The sequence below is a fragment of the Macrobrachium nipponense genome, chromosome 15 (genome assembly GCF_015104395.2).
Source record: "Macrobrachium nipponense isolate FS-2020 chromosome 15, ASM1510439v2, whole genome shotgun sequence".
NCBI lineage: Eukaryota > Metazoa > Arthropoda > Malacostraca > Decapoda > Palaemonidae > Macrobrachium > Macrobrachium nipponense.
The window spans coordinates 40,735,255-40,756,632 of NC_087208.1; the positions used below are offsets into that span (position 1 = coordinate 40,735,255).

Consider the following 21,378-nt stretch of genomic DNA (forward strand, 5'->3'; position numbering starts at 1 on the left):
AGGTTATAAATTTTGCATTTCTTGAATCCATTAAGAACCATTAGTTGGTTGGTTTTAAATTGTCAAAATTCAACTCAATACTCGAATTCTTTATTAATGGACCATTAAGATCAGGTTGCGTGGTTATCAGTTTCAAAAAATTTTACACAATCATAAAAAATAAATACTAAGTGACAATTTGGCTGCAAGTAAGCCATTTTGTAGGGCAACAAAACCCAGTGATAACAACCTAAGCATTTTGACCTTAGACTGGTCTTCATTTTGGTGCAATAACTTCAGACCTAAAGGAGAATACACATAAAAGACAAAACAAACGCTCAACGCTTTATTAACAAAGGAAAATGTACATTGTCGTCAACTTATGTACAAAAATAGGAATGTTCTTAGAACAGGATGTCCAATATGGATCAAAAAGGGATACAACTTCAGTTAAAGCAGATATCGACATCAAATTTAATGAAGTTTCCTAACTAACGCTTGTTAACTCGAAGACCTTCTTCCTATATAAATGAAAGTGATAACATGTGTAGTGAACTTATGAGGCTTACGAGAAGTGTTTATGAGAATGTTATGGTTTAAAATGGGATGGCATGAGATGAGATGGGATGGGATGGAATGGGATGAGATGGAATGGTTGTTAAGATCGACTATATAGTAACAGACAGGATTCACATTTTAGTCAACTTCCTCCATACGAGATGCATCTTCGTCATCGCCTTCCAGTGGAGGCATTTCTTCGTCTCCGCCTTCGGCAGATTCTTCTACAGTCATGTCGTCCTCGTCGATTCCTAAACCAAGCTTGATCATTCTGAAAACAGGAATGGTGCAATTTTATAACACCTGATGTGCGGTTGCTTTCTCTTAACCAACATGTGTTAAATTTATCAAGAGTGGCTAACAAGTTTAAAATTGGCTGGAATGTATGTAGCTTACACGAATACTTCACAAAATTCTATTTAACCTTTCAAGCAATAGGTATCAAGTATCAAATTTGATAAGGAATGAAATTTATAAAAATTGATAGCAATACTGAGATGTATGTCTAGTAAGTATTTCAATTTGGGTCTTACTACTTACTCAAATCAACTTACAATCAATCTTTTAAAATACCTTTTGAATTATTATCTTCAACTGCAAATTATAAAATTAGCTATGTCTGGAAAATATTTCAGGAAATCACCTGTACGGCAATGTCTAGTAAATAATTTAAGAAATTACCTGTAAATTCTACTGGCAAAGACACCAGGATCCTCAAGAGTAAATCCAGAGGACAGAAGGGAGCTCTCGAACAGCAACATCACAAGATCCTTGACAGACTTGTCGTTCTTGTCAGCATCTGCCTTCTGGCGGAGGGTGTCAACGATGCAGTGGTCTGGGTTGATCTCCAGGTGCTTCTTGGCAGCCATGTATCCCATGGTGGACGTGTCCCTCAAGGCTTGGGCCTTCATGATCCTTTCCATATTAGCTGTCCAACCATACTGGGATGTGACGATACAGCAGGGGGATGTGACGAGCCTGTTGCTGATGACAACCTTCTCCACTCGCTTGTCCAAGATGTCCTTCATGACCTAAATGGGGGGAAAAATTATAAATGTCAGACCTCAATTGAAGCAATTCAACATACAAACTTATGATCCATTTACAAAAAGGGTTCTGGATATTCAGTAATGCTAACAAATACCAATTACATAAAGGCAGTAAATACAGTGTACTTATTACAATCACTCACCTTGCAGAGATTCTCATACTTGGTCTTCTGCTCCTCGAATTTCTTCTTCTCTTCCTCATCCTCTGGGAGTTCAAGACCTTCCTTTGTGACAGATACCAACTGCTTGCCATCATACTCCTTCAGCTGTTGCACACAATATTCATCAATGGGTTCAGTCATGTAAATGACCTCAAATCCACGCTTCTTGACCCTCTCGACAAAGGCAGAGTTGTGCACCTGTTCACGGGACTCACCGGTGATGTAGTAGATGTGCTTCTGGTTCTCCTTCATTCGTGAGACGTAATCCTTCAACGAGCACATCTCATCACCTGAGGAAGAGGTGTGGTAGCGGAGGAAATCTGCCAACTTCTTGCGGTTAGTAGAATCTTCGTGGATACCCAACTTGAGATTCTTGGAGAAGTTCTCGTAGAACTTCTTGTAGTTTTCCTTATCCTCAGTGATTTCCTCGAAGAGTTCCATAGACTTCTTGACTAAGTTCTTGCGGATAACCTTCAAGATCTTGTTCTGCTGAAGCATCTCACGAGAAATGTTCAGGGGCAGATCTTCTGAATCAACCACACCGTTAAGGAAGTTCAGGTATTCAGGAATGAGATCCTCGCAATTCTCCATGATGAAAACCCTTCGAACGTACAGCTTGATCTTGTTCTTCTGCTTACGGTTTTCAAACAGATCGAAAGGAGCACGACGGGGAAGGAACAACAGGGCACGGAACTCTAGCTGCCCTTCCACACTGAAGTGCTTAACAGCCAGATGATCTTCCCAGTCATTGGTGAGGGATTTGTAGAACTCGCCATACTCTTCCTGAGAAATGTCATCAGGGTTTCTGGTCCATAAAGGCTTGGTCTTGTTGAGCTCTTCATCTTCTGTGTACTTCTCCTTGACAGTTTTCTTCTTCTTGCCGTCTTCCTTCTTGTCTGCATCTTCATCTTCTCCTACGTCTTCGATCTTTGGCTTTTCCTTGTCTTCTTCTTCGTCCTTCTTTTCTTCTTCTTCCTTCTCCTCCTCTTCATCATCAGATACTTCCTGAAATAGGAAAACAATGTTTAATTACATAAGTATAAAAATTACTTGGTTACTAAAGTATTCCCAAGAAACTGCATCAAAACTGAATTTTTTCAGATAAAAACTACAGTAAGAAGTGAAATTATTATTGGCACCATGACTTCTCAAATAACGCTCAAGTCCAGTAAGTTATCAACTTCCATATGTAAAATCTATTTACCTTGTCTCTCTCCTTCTCAACAACAAGCTTGATAGGATAACCAATGAACTGAGAGTGCTTCTTCACAATCTCCTTGATACGTCGTTCCTCAAAGTACTCTGTCTGATCTTCCTTCAGGTGGAGTGTGATCTTTGTACCTCGGCCAATGGGCTCCCCGTGATCTGGCCTCACAGTGAAGGAGCCTCCAGCTGAGGACTCCCACACGTACTGCTCATCATCGTTGTTCTTGGAGACTACTGTGACCTTGTCAGCAATGAGGTATGCAGAGTAGAAACCTACACCAAACTGACCAATCATGGAAATGTCAGCACCAGCTTGGAGAGCTTCCATGAAAGCCTTTGTGCCTGACTTGGCGATGGTACCCAGGTTGTTGACCAGGTCAGCCTTGGTCATACCAATACCACTGCAACAGAAAAATAACAAGTCAGTATCTGACACATGTATGCAAATGGGACTACATTATGAGGGCTAATATATATTAATACCATAAATCCTAACCCAATAATAGACAATATAAGAAATAATCGCGATCATCTATTCATATCTGTAACCTAATCCAATTTTAGAAATAAAAAAAAAATTAAAAAAACCTTAATCATGCTATGACACAACCAGAGAATGCTCTTATTCAATACTTAGAAATAAGATATTACAATAAATAAATAACTGAAATCAAAGACGACAGCTTGGACTTACCTATCAATAATGGTTAATGTTCTGTCATCTTTGTTGGGGACAATCTTGATGAAGAGCTCCTTGCCAGATTCGATCTTGGAGGGATCGGTGAGGGACTCGTAGCGAATCTTGTCCAGGGCATCGGAGGAGTTGGAGATCAACTCTCTCAGGAAGATTTCCTTGTTGCTGTAGAATGTGTTGATGATCAAGGACATAAGCTGAGCGATCTCAGCCTGAAAGGCGAAGGTCTCCACCTCCTCTGTCATTGGTTCCTCGGGCATCTGGAAATGGAGGAAGCAGTTTAGTTTTAAATAAAGAATATAAATAAACCTGACCTATGGGATAACTGCAGGCCCATCTAGTTTATTAACTATTTATAACCGTGGTTCACATTCCATACGGTGTTAATTTATAAAACAGTACACAATTAGGTATCTGAACATCGACGACTTTTCAAATTCACTGCAGACATCCTACTAAAATCTTTTCAATGTGCTGTTACCCTACCATATTAATAAGTCTCCAAAGAACTTCATCATGTAAACAAATATCAGATATTAGTACAATGCATTAATTAGAAAACTGAACAATATCTACATTCTGAAGTCATTTCAGTAGCCAGATTGCTGATGGTATAATGAATGACAAAAATAATAAACCATTTGGTGAAAATCTATGTAGAGCGGATTTATATATTTTTGGGAAAATACTAAAGAAAATGGTTACAAAAATGATGGAATAATAAGCTCATAAAACACTGTAGAGATATTAAACAAAACTGTCTTCCCGCAATACACGTCACAGTCAATTCACGCTATTAAGAGCCACCCGAATTCCTTCAACATTAGTAACTTACTTTGATAGTTACTGAAGAATGAAGAGATGTAATAAGGACCGGTGATGAACACTAAGAGCGAACGTGGCGTAAGGTTATCTAAGCGATATGTGTAGCCACTCTGACTACAAAACTTGCGCTCGCCTCTTTAAATACCCGGTGTCAGATTCTCCGCCCATCAAATTTAATCGATAATAAAAATCAGCATATATAATTTTCAAAATTATAACCAGGTCCTTGGGGTTTCATTATTGTACACAAATGAACGCTCCCAACACACCGTAAATCGTTATTTCGAGTTAATTTGTCGATTTTCGTCGGGAACTATCACCGGAAAGAGCAAAAGACGGGCGTTACGCGACCGAATATTCCAGAAGGTTCTAGAAACGTTTCCCGGCGCCGACACCGCGACATCGATTTACACGTGGGTTCGTACCCCCTCGCTGGCCTTTCTTCAAAGTACGACCACTTTCCGTTTGACCGAAATTTTCTCTCGGGTCTTTTCACACTTCTCCAATTCTCGGTCGGGAATGAAAAGCCACATCGTTGGAGAACATTCTGAGCGATATTGCCAAAGCAAAAGCGACGTACTTATCTGGGAAAAAGACTTTAATTCCGACAGATAAAAATGGTCGTTTCTTTGTCTCCTCATTTTTAATGAGGAAAATTTTGTACGAGACGTCGTCCTGAACGGTTTGAAAAAGGCACCAACCACCTGTCACGACCCCAAACAACCACCTGAGAGAATTGACTATTGGCCAATTACGAATTTGGCACGGGCATGGTACTACAGCATGTTCACAGTAAAAAAGGCATTTAATAGTACCTACCATGTTGCTACGTGCAATGCTGTCAATTCCCTTTAGAATTTAATCCTATTTAACCCAAAATGACATACAAGTTAAGTTTGAAAACGACACTGAAATTCCCGAATAAATTATTAAATTGTGTAAGTATGAAAACAGCAGTTAAGATTTTAATTGCGAGCTCCGAATTGGGTCAGGCAGTGGTTAAACACTCATGATTGTTGGGCAAATTAATATATATAAATGTACAAGATACGATGTACTTCTTTAACGATGGAATTACGCAAAACAGAGACCGCAACGTGTTAATAAGTCTAGAAGTTACGTTAGCTTATATCGGCGTTTGTCCAATACGATATATATGATAGGCCTAATGGAATACTGAGAGAAATAGGCCTAAAGATTGTATACATTAGACTCTGTGCATACGGTAGAGATTGTATAATTGTACATGCGGGTAATGTAATCTATATTTATCATATAATAATATTCAATATATAATATAGACACCTTTCCTAACTGTCTCAGCTGAACAAAGGTTAAAAAAATGTCGATGGCTATGGGCATTCAACTTTAACTTGTGATTTCCAAGAACATAAATTCTGTACTTCTGCCGATACCGTGAAAGCATTCTCACATCATGTGTTTTCTCACCCCAACCCCGACAACCTCCCAATATGACGCATAGAGCATGTGAGTTTTGAGAAAAATCTATAAATAATCGATTGCATGTTGCAAAGCAAGAACACATAGCGGAATTCCTATTAGTCATGAGTAGATATTTCACTATAGACAAAACGAAGTTGGTTTGATGTGAATCATGGTTGCCTTAGGGGATAAGATATGTGTCAAGGAAATATTTCCCCTTTGTGTGGATAACACAGTGGAAGTAGAAATAAGAAGAAGAAGAAGAAAAAAAGTTACATATCTACGAAGAGTCTACTTGGCAACGTATGCTACTCCCACTGTAGCGATTACTCATGTTTTGGGTTATTATGCGGCCAATGAAGTTTTCTAACTGTAAAGCATCTGTGCATATGATGGAAATGAAAGAGGCAGGCCTATTTGCCTTGTCCGCTAATGGCTACATATCGAGAAATTCATAAAACTAGTAAAATGAACAAATGCGACTTATGGCAACCGCACCAAAACCCTGCATTGAAGCCAACGCCCGGGTAGCTATTCCTCTCCCGCTTGAGCTAGACCGAAGGGCTTGGCGGCACATTTTATTTCTTCCTCCATTCTCTTGTACACGTGTTTCTCGGTGTTATTCTGACTGTACTATTCGCTATTACGCCAAGCTGTGTTTTTGTTAATGCGTGATACGCCGGAATGTATTTCATCTATGATATTTTGTATTATAAAAGTTTCTATATGTTACGTTGTTTTCCTTGTTTTCCTAGAATGACAAATCATGTGGTTCTTGTACTCTAATATATAACATATACGTATTAAATATAAAATTGATTCGTCATTGGGCATTCCTTGTCATACTTCACGCCAAATGCATTTAATGCACTGTTCTTAATGCATGGCGAGCAATGGGATTCTAATTATAAGGACATATTACTGAAGATATTGCATTGCATTATAGAAACATAGGTCTAATTTTCTATGGAAAAGTGTAAAAGCAGGTTTTGGCGGGAACCTTGCGCAACCAGACACGGTTGTCTCACGTGGCTGCCTACCTCTCTCTCTCTCTCCCAGGAGCCTGTTGGCTGCTGTAACTGTTAGTCTGTTACCGGCAATGTCTAGCTGTCAGTTTGTCGTGAGGATTGAAGGCAAACTTTTCTCTCTCGACTGTCATGATTATATACTCTCTACACAGTGAGGACGTTCATAAATATTCCATATTATTGACATGTACTTTGGAAGCCACGAAGATCCGGGAAGCAAACAAACAAACGTGATGTTTAATCAAGTTTGTTTGTTTGAGAAACTGTAGTACATCAGACTTAATAAAAATACAAATAAATCAATTAATCGAGTAATGAAAGCGTGAAAGTGTATAGTGTTCATTCTTAAACCAAGATCACATTCAGAAACCAAAATGAGACAAACAGGATGCGTCGCGCCTCTGGCAACCTGGACTCATGCGGAGTAATACTTAAAAGGAAAATGTTTTGGCGGGAGATGGGAGTGGCCCCCGCCTATCTTTATTCAAGTAATAATAATAATAATAATAATATGTTGAAAAAATATTTTCTCAGTGACGATTTATCATTGTGTTAATTTAGCACAATCATGTCACGCTTAGTTAGCTGACATACGGGCACATTAGTAGATAACTGTCTAAATCAGTAAAAAAAAATTATTCGTTTTTTTATGATTTACCATTTTTATATATTATATGGCTTTATAAATTTATATCGTTAATACTTCGGTGCATTATAAGGTCTTCGGTAAACTGACAAATACACGAACTAAATTTAAAATGTTAGTTATATCAAAGGAGAATCCATTATTGAAATATAATTTTGTGAATATCTTGAGATACATCAAATTTGATTAAAAAAAAAAAGAGCGTTCGAGGTCGTTATAGAGAACCATTTTGATTTACTTGCAACGTTTTTGCAATTTGTTCACGGCGTTACGCACACCTCCTGTCCTTGTGGGTGTGTATGTGTGTTTCTGTTAAAGGCACGCCCGTTGGGTATAACCGTAAACACTTAAACAAAAGACTACATGTAGATATGATCAAGATAATGAACCCCGAGAAATATTAGTCTAGATAACGACACCCGAAAATCCTTTGGGAGGTTACTATCCAAGAAAGATCCAACGTTGCCTTCTATCGTTGAGTCTACAAGTTTCTCTAACAACAGTCTCTGTCATTACAACCTGGACAACTAGTGCTGCGCTTTTATCAACTGATTTTCAATGTACTGCTTGGACATTTACATAAAAAACAATTGACGGTTTTTTTTCTCAGAGCGAAGATATGGATAAATATATCTGAATGACAAAATGAAATAAAAACGAGATAATAGACTACTCAAACTGTTAGAATATGGTGCTGTTTACCAACGTATGAGATGAGAAGTGCTTACAGTAATATCAAAGAGAGAGAGAGAGAGAGAGAGAGAGAGAGAGAGAGAGAGAGAGAATCAGCTGTGTTCAAGAAACTTCTCGAGCCAGGTGTCGCCCAAGTATGTGCATGCGTGCGTGTGTACGCGGTAACGTTTCATGTTGAATAATTCTGGGAAAGAAGCGAAAATTTAAACAAATACGAAAGACTGTAATAATAAAACCTTAACGAAAATACCGTTAAGAAAATATGGAAAATGTCATTAAAAATAAGTTATTATTATTTATATCGGTAGTAACAGTGGCAGTATAATAGTGTTTTTGGGAATATCCATTCATTTCTTTGAAGACTTATTGCGTAAAGTGCAGTATATTGTACTACAGTTCGTAATGGCTTCGTTCTACGATTTACTGAAGGTTTAAGTCTCTTGCTTTACACTTGAAAACTGCACTTGTTTATTAGTCTATAGACACTAGCCCTAGTGTTAGCATGACCTATTACATTTGTCATTTTAATTATTCTGTTCGTAACAAATGATTCTATTAGCTGTTTCTCTTTAAGAAAAGTCTATAAATTTATTTCCGTTTTCAAGAGTGAAGTATTGTATCAAATATATTTCTCTGGTTAGCAGTACTTATGTTTTTTCATAGCGTTTATACGCGTACTTAGTGATGTATGAAGAAATATATTTAGCTTTTGACTTCCCTCATTTTTCTGAATGAATTACCCATTTGATATAAATGTTAAAATCATGTTTTTTATCTTAATTCATATAGATTATTCATATTTTCTTTTTCAAATCTTGTTCTAAATATACCATTTTCAATATATAACATGCTGAAAATACATAAGGATAACAATACATCTTGCATTTTTAATTATTTATTTCTATAAATATTATACAATTTCTCATGTAAACTATACCTTAATGAATACTGGATATGGAATGTTATGAATACGATATTGAGCTTCTATCACAAGTTATGAACGAAAAAAAGAATGAAATGAAATAACTGAATGAATGACATTTCGTATGAAAATGAATGATAATTATGTACAAGTGACTATTGATCTATAGTTTAGTCGACTTCTTCGACAGTAGGTCCTCTGCCTGCACCGCCATACTGCTTGTTGTTGTTGGCACCGAAGGCGGGCCCCTGCCCAGACGCTCCTCCGTAGATCTTGGCAGCGATGGGCCTCCACACCTCCTCCAGCCTCTTCGTCTTGTCCTCGAATTCGTCCTTCTCCGCCATCTGGTTCCTGTCGATCCAGGTGAGCGTCTCTTCCACCAGCTGCTTCACACGACTCTTCTCCTCGTCGTTGATCTTGCTCGACACCGCCTCTTCGCTCAGGGAACTCTTCACGTTCAGACACAGAGACTCCAGCTGGTTCTTGGCGTCGATCCTCTCCTTCTGCAGGGCGTCTTCCGCGGCGTACTTCTCCGCCTCCTGCACCATGCGATCGATGTCCTCCTTACTCAACCGCCCTTTGTCGTTGGTGATGGTGATCTTGTTCGACTTCCCAGACGACTTGTCTGCGGCAGACACGTTCAGTATCCCGTTGGCGTCGATGTCGAAGGTGACCTCGATCTGGGGAACTCCCCGAGGCGCTGGAGGGATGCCCGTCAGGTCGAACTTGCCCAGGAGGTTGTTGTCTCTGGTCATCGCCCTTTCGCCCTCGTACACCTGGATGGTGACGGCAGGCTGGTTGTCTGAGTAGGTGGTGAAGACCTGCGTCTGCTTGGTGGGGATTGTGGTGTTTCGCTTGATCAGCGCAGTCATGACGCCGCCGGCAGTTTCGATGCCCAAGGAGAGAGGAGCCACATCCAGCAGCAGAAGGTCCTTCACGGTGTCTGACTGGTCCCCTCGAAGGATGGCGCCCTGCACGGCTGCTCCATAAGCCACTGCTTCGTCAGGATTGATCGATTTGTTCAGCTCTTTCCCGTTGAAGAACTCCTGCAGAAGTTTCTGCACCTTCGGGATACGTGTCGAGCCTCCTACTAGGACGATGTCGTCGATGCTGCCCTTATCGAGCTTGGCGTCCCTCAGGGCCTTCTCCACAGGGGCCAGGGTGTTGCGGAACAGGTCAGCGCACAGTTCCTCGAACCTGGCGCGGGTGATGGACGTGTAGAAGTCGATGCCTTCGAACAGAGAGTCGATCTCCACACTTGCCTGAGCAGACGACGACAGAGTTCGCTTGGCTCTCTCGCAGGCTGTGCGTAGACGTCGGATGGCCCTCTTGTTCCCGCTGATGTCCTTCTTGTACTTCCTCTGGAACTCCTGCAGGAAGTGACTCACCAGACGGTTGTCGAAGTCCTCCCCTCCCAGGTGGGTGTCTCCTGCGGTCGATTTCACCTCGAACACGCCGTCGTCGATGTTCAGAATCGACACGTCGAAAGTGCCGCCACCAAGATCGAAGATGAGGACGTTGCGTTCTCTGCCACTCGTCGCTTTCTTGTCCAGTCCGTAGGCGATGGCGGCAGCCGTGGGTTCGTTGATGATGCGCAGGACGTTCAGGCCTGCAATGGTGCCTGCGTCTTTGGTGGCCTGCCTCTGGGAGTCGTTGAAGTATGCAGGCACTGTGATGACGGCGTCGGACACCTTCTTGCCCAAGTAGGACTCTGCAGTCTCCTTCATCTTCATCAGGACCATAGAGGAGATCTCCTCTGGATTGAAGGTCTTGACTTCGCCCTTGAACTCTGCCTGGATCTTGGGCTTCCCCGACTCGCTGGTCACTCTGAAGGGCCAGTGCTCCATGTCGCTCTGGACGGTGGGGTCGTCGAACTTGCGTCCGATGAGCCTCTTGGCGTCGAAGATGGTGTTGGTGGGGTTGATGGCGGCCTGGTTCTTGGCTGCATCTCCGATCAGCCTTTCTGTGTCATTAAAGGCCACATAAGAAGGCGTGGTTCTGTTACCCTGGTCGTTGGCGATGATTTCGACTTTGCCGTTCTCGAACACGCCCACGCAGGAGTAGGTGGTTCCCAAGTCGATGCCTATTGCTGGAGAAGCCATCTCTTTTGTCACTTTACCGCAATTATAACTTATAATTAACAAACGTGGAACGAGTAGTATAGCCTCCGCGGAATATTCTCTTCGTAACAGATGGTTATAGCGAGAGTTCTAATTATTCTATTGACGTTAGATTAAATGTCTTCGACAAAATACATTCAGCGACTGAGCGCGCTATCTTGTAGTAGGTCTAGGCTTCGTGTTGCTTCTCTGACTGCCAAGTTGAGTATGAGTTGCTTACCGTCCCCCACGGCGCTTATATGATGTGTCAGGGGCACCAAGGTCCAAGTCTCGAACGTTCTGGCCGCGTCTAGGCGCGAGTAGTGTAACCATTGCATAAAATTCAACTCAATTTGATAAGTCGTTGTTCGTTTCGTCAGATTGAAATATCAGATGTATTTTTACAACGATTTATTGCTATACCTCCCGTTTATCTAAGGGGTAGATAGAACGAAACTGATGCTTTAAAGAAAATGGAGTCTTAAAGTTCTAATTGGCAACTGTGCACAGTCGAGACGTTGAGAATGTTCCGGTAGCTGTGTATGCAAGAGAGAGAGAGAGTGAGAGAGAGAGAGAGAGAGAGAGAGAGAATTATTTTCAATGTCCGCTCACATCCTGATAACTTGATCGAATCCGTCAATTTAGTATTTATCAGTTGATCATAATTACCACATACTTAAAAATATAAAATATGCAAAAAATGCGAAAATCATATTATTGTTTTTAGCCCATCGATGTAATGACCCATAGGCCTACTATATGAAAAATATGTTCTATTCGTCATAACAATAAATATTAATAAATAAATTTTGAGAGCCATAGGCCTACTCCTGTTAAGGAAGAAATTGTACAATTCGACATTGCCAAAAATATAAACAAATAAATTTCGAGATCCATAGGCCTACGATTATTTATACAAAAATGTACTTTTCCACAATGCAATAAATATAGATAACTTTCTACATCCATAGGCCTACTCATATATGAAAAAGTGCACTATTCGACATTACAATAAGTAGAAATAAATAAAATTCGAGATCTAAGGCCTACTAGTATTTATGAAAAATTGTACTAATCTACATTACAATAAATAGAAATAAATAAATTTCGAGATCCATAGGCCTACTTTTATTTATATAAAAAAGTTTACTATTCGACATCACAATCAATATAATTAAATGAATTTTGAAATCCATAGGCCTCCCTATGAAAAATTTTACTATTTTATAACAAAAAGAATATTAGATAAATAACCTTCTTGAGCAGCCTATACTACATGTCACAACTTCCGTTACTAGAATATTCTAACTCATATTTTCATATTTCTTTGTAAATTAATGGAACTTAACATGGGATCACAAAATTACCTGAAATATATTTCTAAAAAAAATGAGGAGTAATAACTAATACTGTCTTTAGATTCAATTCAATTTGCCATTACTTTATTTTTTAATGTTCTAGAGAGAGAGAGAGAGAGAGAGAGAGAGAGAGAGAGAGAGAGAGAGAGAGAGAGAGAGAGATCCATCTATTGTGAAAGAAAGTGTCAGTAATTTCAACTATAATTTTGCATTTTATAAAAACAAATATATATATATATATATATATATATAGATATATATATATATATATATAAAGAGAGAGAGAGAGAGAGAGAGAGAGAGAGAGAGAGAGAGAGAGAGAGAATGTTTAAGATATATCTTTAGAATGTTTAAAAAAATTGTCTTAATGTTTCAATCTTAACATTGCTTTATTTCTAGTTCAGTAATTAATTCTAATAAAACAAAGATAATATTAAAAATTTATTTATAGAATGTCCTAATAATTACCTGCAAATTAAATTAGAATATTATCGATGTCGGGATGCAACGCCAGGTAATTTCGTCAATAGACCTAATATCTTTATAATATCTATATTTGAATGTTTTCCATTAGAAAGCGTGAAAATTATATTATTTTGGAGTACGATTTCTTTCACCTCTTATTCATGAAAAAAGTTACGCTTTATTTATTTATTTATTTATTTATTTATTTATTTATTTATTTTGTGGATTTCGAGTCCCTCGTCATGACACCGTTGTTCAGATGATCGAGAAACTTCGAGACTATAATCATTTGAACTAGAAGGTATTTCGTCTAGTTTAATTAAAATTAGCCTCTATATTATACCAAGGAAACGTCAAGATCATACTCTTGCTTAGAGAAATACTGTACTAATCGAAACTGCAAGCTATATAACTAAATAAATAAAAATAGATTCGTCAAATAAATAAGAATATATTAGCGTCGTTGGCAACTATTCGGAATGGCAACATTCAACTCCCCTTGCCCACTACTTCCGCTTGCCAATCTAAACTCAAAAATACAAGATATTACAGAGTAAAAACATTTTTTTTTTTTTAATTTTTATTCTGAATGACAAAATATCGTCCTGACGCTGAACGGAAGTTTTCGAAGATTTTCCTCGTTGTCTAGCAAAGCTTTCAAGTAACGATTCGTATTTGTCAGATTACACCACATTATTGCGACTAAGTTATGTTTTTTACTTTTTTCGCTTTATAACTGTTGCATCGTTGTTTTTTTCTTAATTTTACAGTTGTATCTTTGATATTCTTCATTTGTATCTTCCATTTTCTCCATTTTACAATTGTATCATCCATTTCCTTCATTCATCTGTGTTTTTCTTTCATATTCTTCATTTTACAAATCGTCCGAGAAACCTAGGCCTATGGATTATCTCGCATTGTTTATTCTGTAAAACAACCTTTAATCTAATAAAAAAAAATTCATTTAGAAATATCACATTAACAGCGCAAATGTCGTATGCAGTTTATAAAAATGAATGTCTACGTAATGCCATCATTTCTTACAAAGTTAAACTAGCACATAAGAAATAATTTTGACGCCATTTGGATGTGAATTTAATCCTGAATCATCGCACTGCTGTGGAAGTTCATCGTCGAGAATATTCGACGGAAATCCGGGCGTCCGTCATATCGAAATTCGTTATTCAGTCTAAAAGGGATTCTATTTCGTTGTAAAAACGTACCTCGTTTGTAAACCATGTAAAAGACTAGATTTTACGCATCCCAAGAATCGAACATAATTAAATTGTGATTAAAATACTAAATAATTTTTGCGTCACTTGCAACCCGATCAGATGGCAACATTCACTCTCTGCCCTTTGCCGATACCGCTGGTATGGGGGGAGGATGGGTTCCCCAGTGGGGGGGTGTTACGTACCCACCTCAAGGTCACGGGATGTTTCTTCCAACGTTGCCTGCCATTGTGATACAGTTAAGTTTCTAGAAATGTCTAGACTCTAGGAAATAAAAGGACTGATGCAATTTGGTTATTTTTCTAAAAATGGGGTTTGATTCGCGAACGTTTGATTGAAAGACTCGACTGGCGTTGCAGCCAATGCAACGAAATGATAAGCAATATAGGAATGCTCAAATGTTCACAAAATACCTTATAATGACTCTCTCTCTCTCTCTCTCTCTCTCTCTCTCTCTCTCTCTCTTTCTCCAAGTGAGCTTACGGAAAGCGGGGAAGAAATGTTGCCATTCTGAAAGTTGCCAACGACGTAAATAACATTATATTTATTTAAATTCCTTACAGTGGCGATGAGTGCAGTTTTTTCACAGTGACAAATATGACCTTAATAATTGCCGAATTTCATATAAAGATATTAATTCCCGATGAAACTAAATGATATTAATTCGAATTCGAATACTGACACAGTTCACGCGGGAGAACCCGGTGGAATCTCTCAGGGTATTCTCGACGCTTCTTGTTGGATGTTTACGGTGTCATCTTGATTCATGACTCGTACCTCTGAAACAAAAACCCAATATATATATTTTTTCAAGAATTTTGGGACAGTCAAAAATCATGCTAAATGAAGCAATATCATTTTTACATTTCATCCCTTTTTAGGATAAACAATAAAGTGTCATTTACATATGTTAGAAAAAGGCAAGACAACATTAAGCCTATATACAATGTGGCGATCGGTTACTAGGCCTATAAGCGAGGAGAATATTCACTTTCATCCTATTATATTTGAAAAAGCGGTAATGTTTCTTTCGATAAAACACAAGAAATGGATTTATTCCTAAATACGTAGACCCTGGCACAGAATTTCTGATGATATAGACCTATACCACTTTTGTTAAATAAATGCTTAAGCTATTTTGCAGAGAATTACCTTTAATAATGTAACACAGATTTATGTTTTAAATAATTTGCTGTTCAACTTTAAGTATAAGACAAAGAAATATCACAATAATGATTGTGGGATATCTTCATGCAGAATATGCAAAAAAAATTATACAAAAGAGATGCAATAGTTATATATATATATATATATATATATATATATATATATATATATATATATATATATAAGATCCGCAAAAATTAAGTGTAATACGTTTTGCTAAATGATGTATCACTGTGCCCTTAACTAGTTTATAATAATAATAGTAATAATAATCAATTATATTTCAGCTGAAGGCCACATATATGGATTATGTACAAGTAATGACCATATTAGCGTAAATATTCCTTTATTCTACTTAAGAGGACTTACGAAAAGCTCTCTCTCTCTCTCTCTTTCCACCTTTTCTAGAAGATTCTCAACGCTTGCCGAGTCTAAGAGTTGCCAACTAGAACATTAACGAAACCGCGCTTACTTTCATTTACGTTACTTTTAATCGTAATTTATATGTAATGGTAACGCCGTTTCCATTTCACTATACGCGAAAAGATTATGAATATATATAGACTTGGTATTAAGCTACCGTTTTCAGCTTTATTTAAACTAAAGTTTAATATATAACTTTGGTGATATATGTTGACTGTGGACATTTATTTACTAAATAAAAAAAAAAGGCATTTATAACTATAAATAGAAATATCTCTAATGACATTTGACGTTTGAATGCGCCTTTATATTTAAATGTATTGCAATAGTGAACTGTACCATTTTTTTTCTCTAGGAAGATTATTATTATTATTCATATTTTATTATTATTATTATTATTATTATTATTATTATTATTATTATTATTATTATTATTATTATTATTTTATTATATTGAATAGGCATTATCAATGAAACTACATTAAATCCCCTATAAGATTCTAGTTGCTTTACGATTCTAGGAACTAAAATGTTTAGAAAAAATATTATGCAAGTTTATTGGTTAATGTAACGACTAAGATTCTTTCTCCCTCTCTCAAAAATAAATGTGAGTTACAAAGTAAGTTTATAAAATCCAGATTTACCAGTATATAATTCATTCATTTCAATCTTCATTTATTTAATAAAAGAATTGAACTTATAACCTTGGGTAAATCATTCATTTAATGGGGAATATTATTAACGTTTCCTGAAAGTATGAGAAATACCTGGAAATTTCTTATGAAATCGTCCTATGTGACTGATAATCTTCCCACATAAGGAAATAACACTTTTATTAAGCTTTACAACGACACTCAATGAATATTCTTAAATTAAATCTAATAATTACGAAATGAGACGACCGGGGAATTCTATAATCGCCGATATCGAGACGATGCGAGACTAATCTAGAAGGTTCTCGGACCGCCTTGACGGTCAAGGCTTGACTGAAGGTGGGCGGAGCGTACCTGGCGCATATATAGCTGGCTGGTCGGGACGTTTGCAATACAGAAACAGCTCAGCAGCAAGACAGTTAACGTGCTATACTCGTGAGCGCAAGCATCCAAACGCTCTCTCGCGTAAAGAATATCCCATAGAAGATAAACGCGTCCTTCAACGCTTGATTACATCGCGCTAGAGTTTTATATTTAGATTTGTGAAAAGCTTTCGAAAAGACATGGCCGCTCCAGCAATCGGCATCGACTTGGGAACCACCTACTCCTGCGTGGGCGTGTTCGAGAACGGCAAAGTAGAAATCATCGCCAACGACCAGGGTAACAGAACCACGCCTTCTTATGTGGCCTTTAACGACACAGAAAGACTGATTGGAGATGCAGCCAAGAACCAGGCCGCCATCAACCCCACTAACACCATCTTCGACGCCAAGAGGCTCATCGGACGCAAGTTCGACGACCCCACCGTCCAGAGCGACATGGAGCACTGGCCCTTCGGAGTGACCAGCGATTCGGGGAAGCCTAAGATTCAGGCAGAGTTCAAGGGCGAAGTCAAGACCTTCAACCCAGAGGAGATCTCATCCATGGTCCTGATGAAGATGAAGGAGACTGCAGAGTCCTACTTGGGCAAGAAGGTGTCCGACGCCGTCATCACAGTGCCTGCCTACTTTAACGACTCCCAGAGGCAGGCCACCAAAGACGCAGGCACCATTGCAGGCCTGAACGTCCTGCGCATCATCAACGAACCCACGGCAGCTGCCATCGCCTACGGACTGGACAAGAAAGCGACGAGTGGCAGAGAACGCAACGTCCTCATCTTCGACCTTGGTGGCGGTACTTTCGACGTGTCGATTCTGAACATCGACGACGGCGTCTTTGAGGTAAAATCGACAGCAGGAGACACCCACCTGGGAGGGGAGGACTTCGACAACCGTCTGGTGAGTCACTTCCTGCAGGAGTTCCAGAGGAAGTACAAAAAGGACATCAGCGGGAACAAGAGGTCCATCCGACGTCTACGCACAGCCTGTGAGAGAGCCAAGCGAACTCTGTCGTCGTCTGCTCAGGCAAGTGTGGAGATAGACTCCCTGTTCGAAGGCATCGACTTCTACACGTCCATCACCCGCGCCAGGTTCGAGGAACTGTGCGCTGACCTGTTCCGCAACACCCTGGCCCCTGTGGAGAAGGCCCTGAGGGACGCCAAGCTCGATAAGGGCAGCATCGACGACATCGTCCTAGTAGGAGGCTCGACACGTATCCCGAAGGTGCAGAAACTTCTGCAGGAGTTCTTTAACGGGAAAGAGCTGAACAAATCGATCAATCCTGACGAAGCAGTGGCTTATGGAGCAGCCGTGCAGGGCGCCATCCTTCGAGGGGACCAGTCAGACACCGTGAAGGACCTCCTCCTTCTTGACGTTGCTCCTCTCTCCTTGGGCATCGAAACTGCCGGCGGCGTCATGACTGCGCTGATCAAGCGCAACACCACAATCCCCACCAAACAGACGCAGGTCTTCACGACCTACTCAGACAACCAGCCTGCCGTCACCATCCAGGTGTACGAGGGTGAAAGGGCGATGACCAGAGACAACAACCTCCTGGGCAAGTTCGACCTGACGGGCATCCCTCCAGCACCTCGGGGAGTTCCCCAGATCGAGGTCACCTTCGACATCGACGCCAACGGGATACTGAATGTGTCTGCCGCAGACAAGTCCTCTGGGAAGTCGAACAAGATCACCATCACCAACGACAAAGGGCGTCTGAGTAAGGAGGACATTGATCGCATGGTGCAGGAGGCGGAGAAGTACGCCGCGGAAGACGCCCTGCAGAAGGAGAGGATCGACGCCAAGAACCAGCTGGAGTCTCTGTGTCTGAATGTGAAGAGTTCCCTGAGCGAAGAGGCGGTGTCGAGCAAGATCAACGACGAGGAGAAGAGTCGTGTGAAGCAGCTGGTGGAAGAGACGCTCACCTGGATCGACAGGAACCAGATGGCGGAGAAGGACGAATTCGAGGACAAGACGAAGAGGCTGGAGGAGGTGTGGAGGCCCATCGCTGCCAAGATCTACGGAGGGGCGTCTGGGCAGGGGCCCGCCTTCGGTGCCAACAACAACAAGCAGTATGGCGGTGCAGGCAGAGGACCTACTGTCGAAGAAGTCGACTAAACTATAGATCAATAGTCACTTGTACATAATTATCATTCATTTTCATACGAAATGTCATTCATTCAGTTATTTCATTGCATTCTTTTTTTCGTTCATAACTTGTGATAGAAGCTCAATATCGTATTCATAACATTCCATATCCAGTATTCATTAAGGTATAGTTTACATGAGAAATTGTATAATATTTATAGAAATAAATAATTAAAAATGCAAGATGTATTGTTATCCTTGTGTATTTTCAGCAAGTTATATATTGAAAATGGTATATTTAGAACAAGATTTGAAAAAGTAAAATATGAATAATCTATATAAATTAAGATCAAAAACATGAATCTAACAATATATTTAATGGATAATACATTCAGAAAAATGTGGAAAGTCAAAAGCTTAATACATTTCTTCATACATCACTGAATACGCGTGTAAATGTCAAGAAAAAACTGAAGTACTGCTAACCAGAGAAATATATTTGATACAATACTTCACTCTTGAAAACGAAAATAAATTTATAGAAAAGAGAAACAGCAAATAAAATAATTTGTTACGAACAGAATAATTAAAATGACAAATGTAATAGATCATACTAACACTAAGTCTAGTGTCTACTTTACACTAATGAACAAGTGCAGTTTTCAAGTGTAAAGCAAGAGACTTGAACCTTCAGTAAATCGTAGTACAAAAATTACGAACTGTATTACAATATCCTGCACTTTACGCAACAAGTCTTCAAAGAATAAGAATGGATATTCCCAAAAACACTATTATACTGCCACTGTTATACCGATATAAATAATATAGTAACTTATTTTCAATGACATTTTCCATATTTTCTAAACGTTATTTTCGTTAAGGATTTAGTATTACAATATTTCGTATTTGTTGGAATTTACGGTGCTTTCCCAGAATTATTCAACACGAAACGTTACCGCGTACACACACATGCACTCACTTGGCCGACACCTGGCTCGAGAAGTTTCTTGAACACAGCTGATTCTCTCTCTCTCTCTCTCTCTCTCTCTCTCTCTCTCTCTCTCTCTCGTTTTTATTTCATTTTGTCATTCAGATATATTTATCCATATCTTCGCTCTGAGAAGAAAAAACCGTCAATTGTTTTTAATAATATTCCCCATTAAATGAATGATTTACCAAGGTTATAAGTTCAATTCTTTTATTAAATAAATGAAGATTACAATGAATGAATTATATACTGGTAAATCTGGATATTATAAACTTACTTTGTAACTCAAATTTATTTTTGAGAGAGGGAGAAAGAATTTTAGTCGTTACATTAACCAATAAACTTGCATAATATTTTTTATAAACATTTTAGCTTCTAGAATCGTAAAGCAACTAGATTCTTAAAAGGGATTTATTGTAGCTTCATTGATAATGCCTATTCGATATAATAATAAATAATAATAATAATAATAATAATAATAATAATAATAATAATAATGATAATAATAATAATATGCAATAAATTTAAATATAAGACGCATTCAAACGTCAAATGTCAATAAGAGAGATATTTCTATTTATAGTTATAAATGCCTTTTTTATTTAGTAAATAAATGTCCACATTCAACATCTAGTTCGACATATATTACCAAGGTTATATATTAAACTTTAGTTTGAATAAAGCTGAAAACGGTAGCTTAATACTAAGTCTATATATATTCATAATCTTTTCGCGTATAGTGAAATGGAAATGGCGTTACCATTTCATATAAATTACGATTAAAAGTAATGAAAATGAAAGTAAGCGCGGAATTCGTTAAGTTCTTTAGTTGGCAACTCTTAGCCTCGGCAAGCGTTGAGAATCTTCTAGAAAAGAAAGAGAGAGAGAGAGAGAGAGAGAGAGAGAGAGAGAGAGAGACCTTTTCGTAAGTCCTTTTAAGTAGAATAAAGGAATACTTACTCTAATATGGTCTTTACTATTGCATAATCCATGTATGTGGCCTTGAGATGAAATATAATTGAGTATTATTACTATTATTATTTTAAATTAGTTAAGCGCACAGTGATACGTCATTTAGCAAAACGTATTACACTTAATTTTTGCGGATCTTATATATATATATATATATATATATATATATATATATATATATATATATAAAACTATTGCATCTCTTTGTATATTTTTTTTGCATATTCTGCATGAAGATATCCCACAATCATTATTGTGATATTTCTTTGTCTTATACTTAAAGTTGAACAGCAAATTATTTAAAACATAAATCTGTGTTACATTATTAAAGATAATTCTCTGCAAAATAGCT

General features: G+C 38.5%; 3 protein-coding genes across 3 annotated transcripts; 1 reads left to right on the plus strand and 2 right to left on the minus strand.

The window, feature by feature from the left end:
- Positions 1-312: 312 nt before the first annotated feature.
- Positions 313-4,639, minus strand: LOC135227161 (heat shock protein 83-like). Its single transcript, XM_064267050.1, has 6 exons — positions 4,483-4,639; positions 3,648-3,907; positions 2,952-3,354; positions 1,730-2,752; positions 1,219-1,568; positions 313-808 (listed from the first exon to the last, which is right to left on the minus strand). The coding sequence occupies exons 2-6, from the start codon at positions 3,905-3,907 to the stop codon at positions 676-678; spliced, it is 2,169 nt and encodes a 722-aa protein (XP_064123120.1). The 5' UTR covers positions 4,483-4,639; the 3' UTR covers positions 313-675.
- Positions 4,640-9,161: 4,522 nt separating this feature from the next.
- On the minus strand, positions 9,162-11,540 carry LOC135227162 (heat shock 70 kDa protein-like). The gene has a single exon (XM_064267051.1). The coding sequence runs from the start codon at positions 11,304-11,306 to the stop codon at positions 9,375-9,377; it is 1,932 nt and encodes a 643-aa protein (XP_064123121.1). The 5' UTR covers positions 11,307-11,540; the 3' UTR covers positions 9,162-9,374.
- Positions 11,541-16,997: 5,457 nt separating this feature from the next.
- LOC135227163 (heat shock 70 kDa protein-like) lies at positions 16,998-19,309 on the plus strand. Its single transcript, XM_064267052.1, has one exon. The coding sequence runs from the start codon at positions 17,165-17,167 to the stop codon at positions 19,094-19,096; it is 1,932 nt and encodes a 643-aa protein (XP_064123122.1). The 5' UTR covers positions 16,998-17,164; the 3' UTR covers positions 19,097-19,309.
- Positions 19,310-21,378: the final 2,069 nt, after the last annotated feature.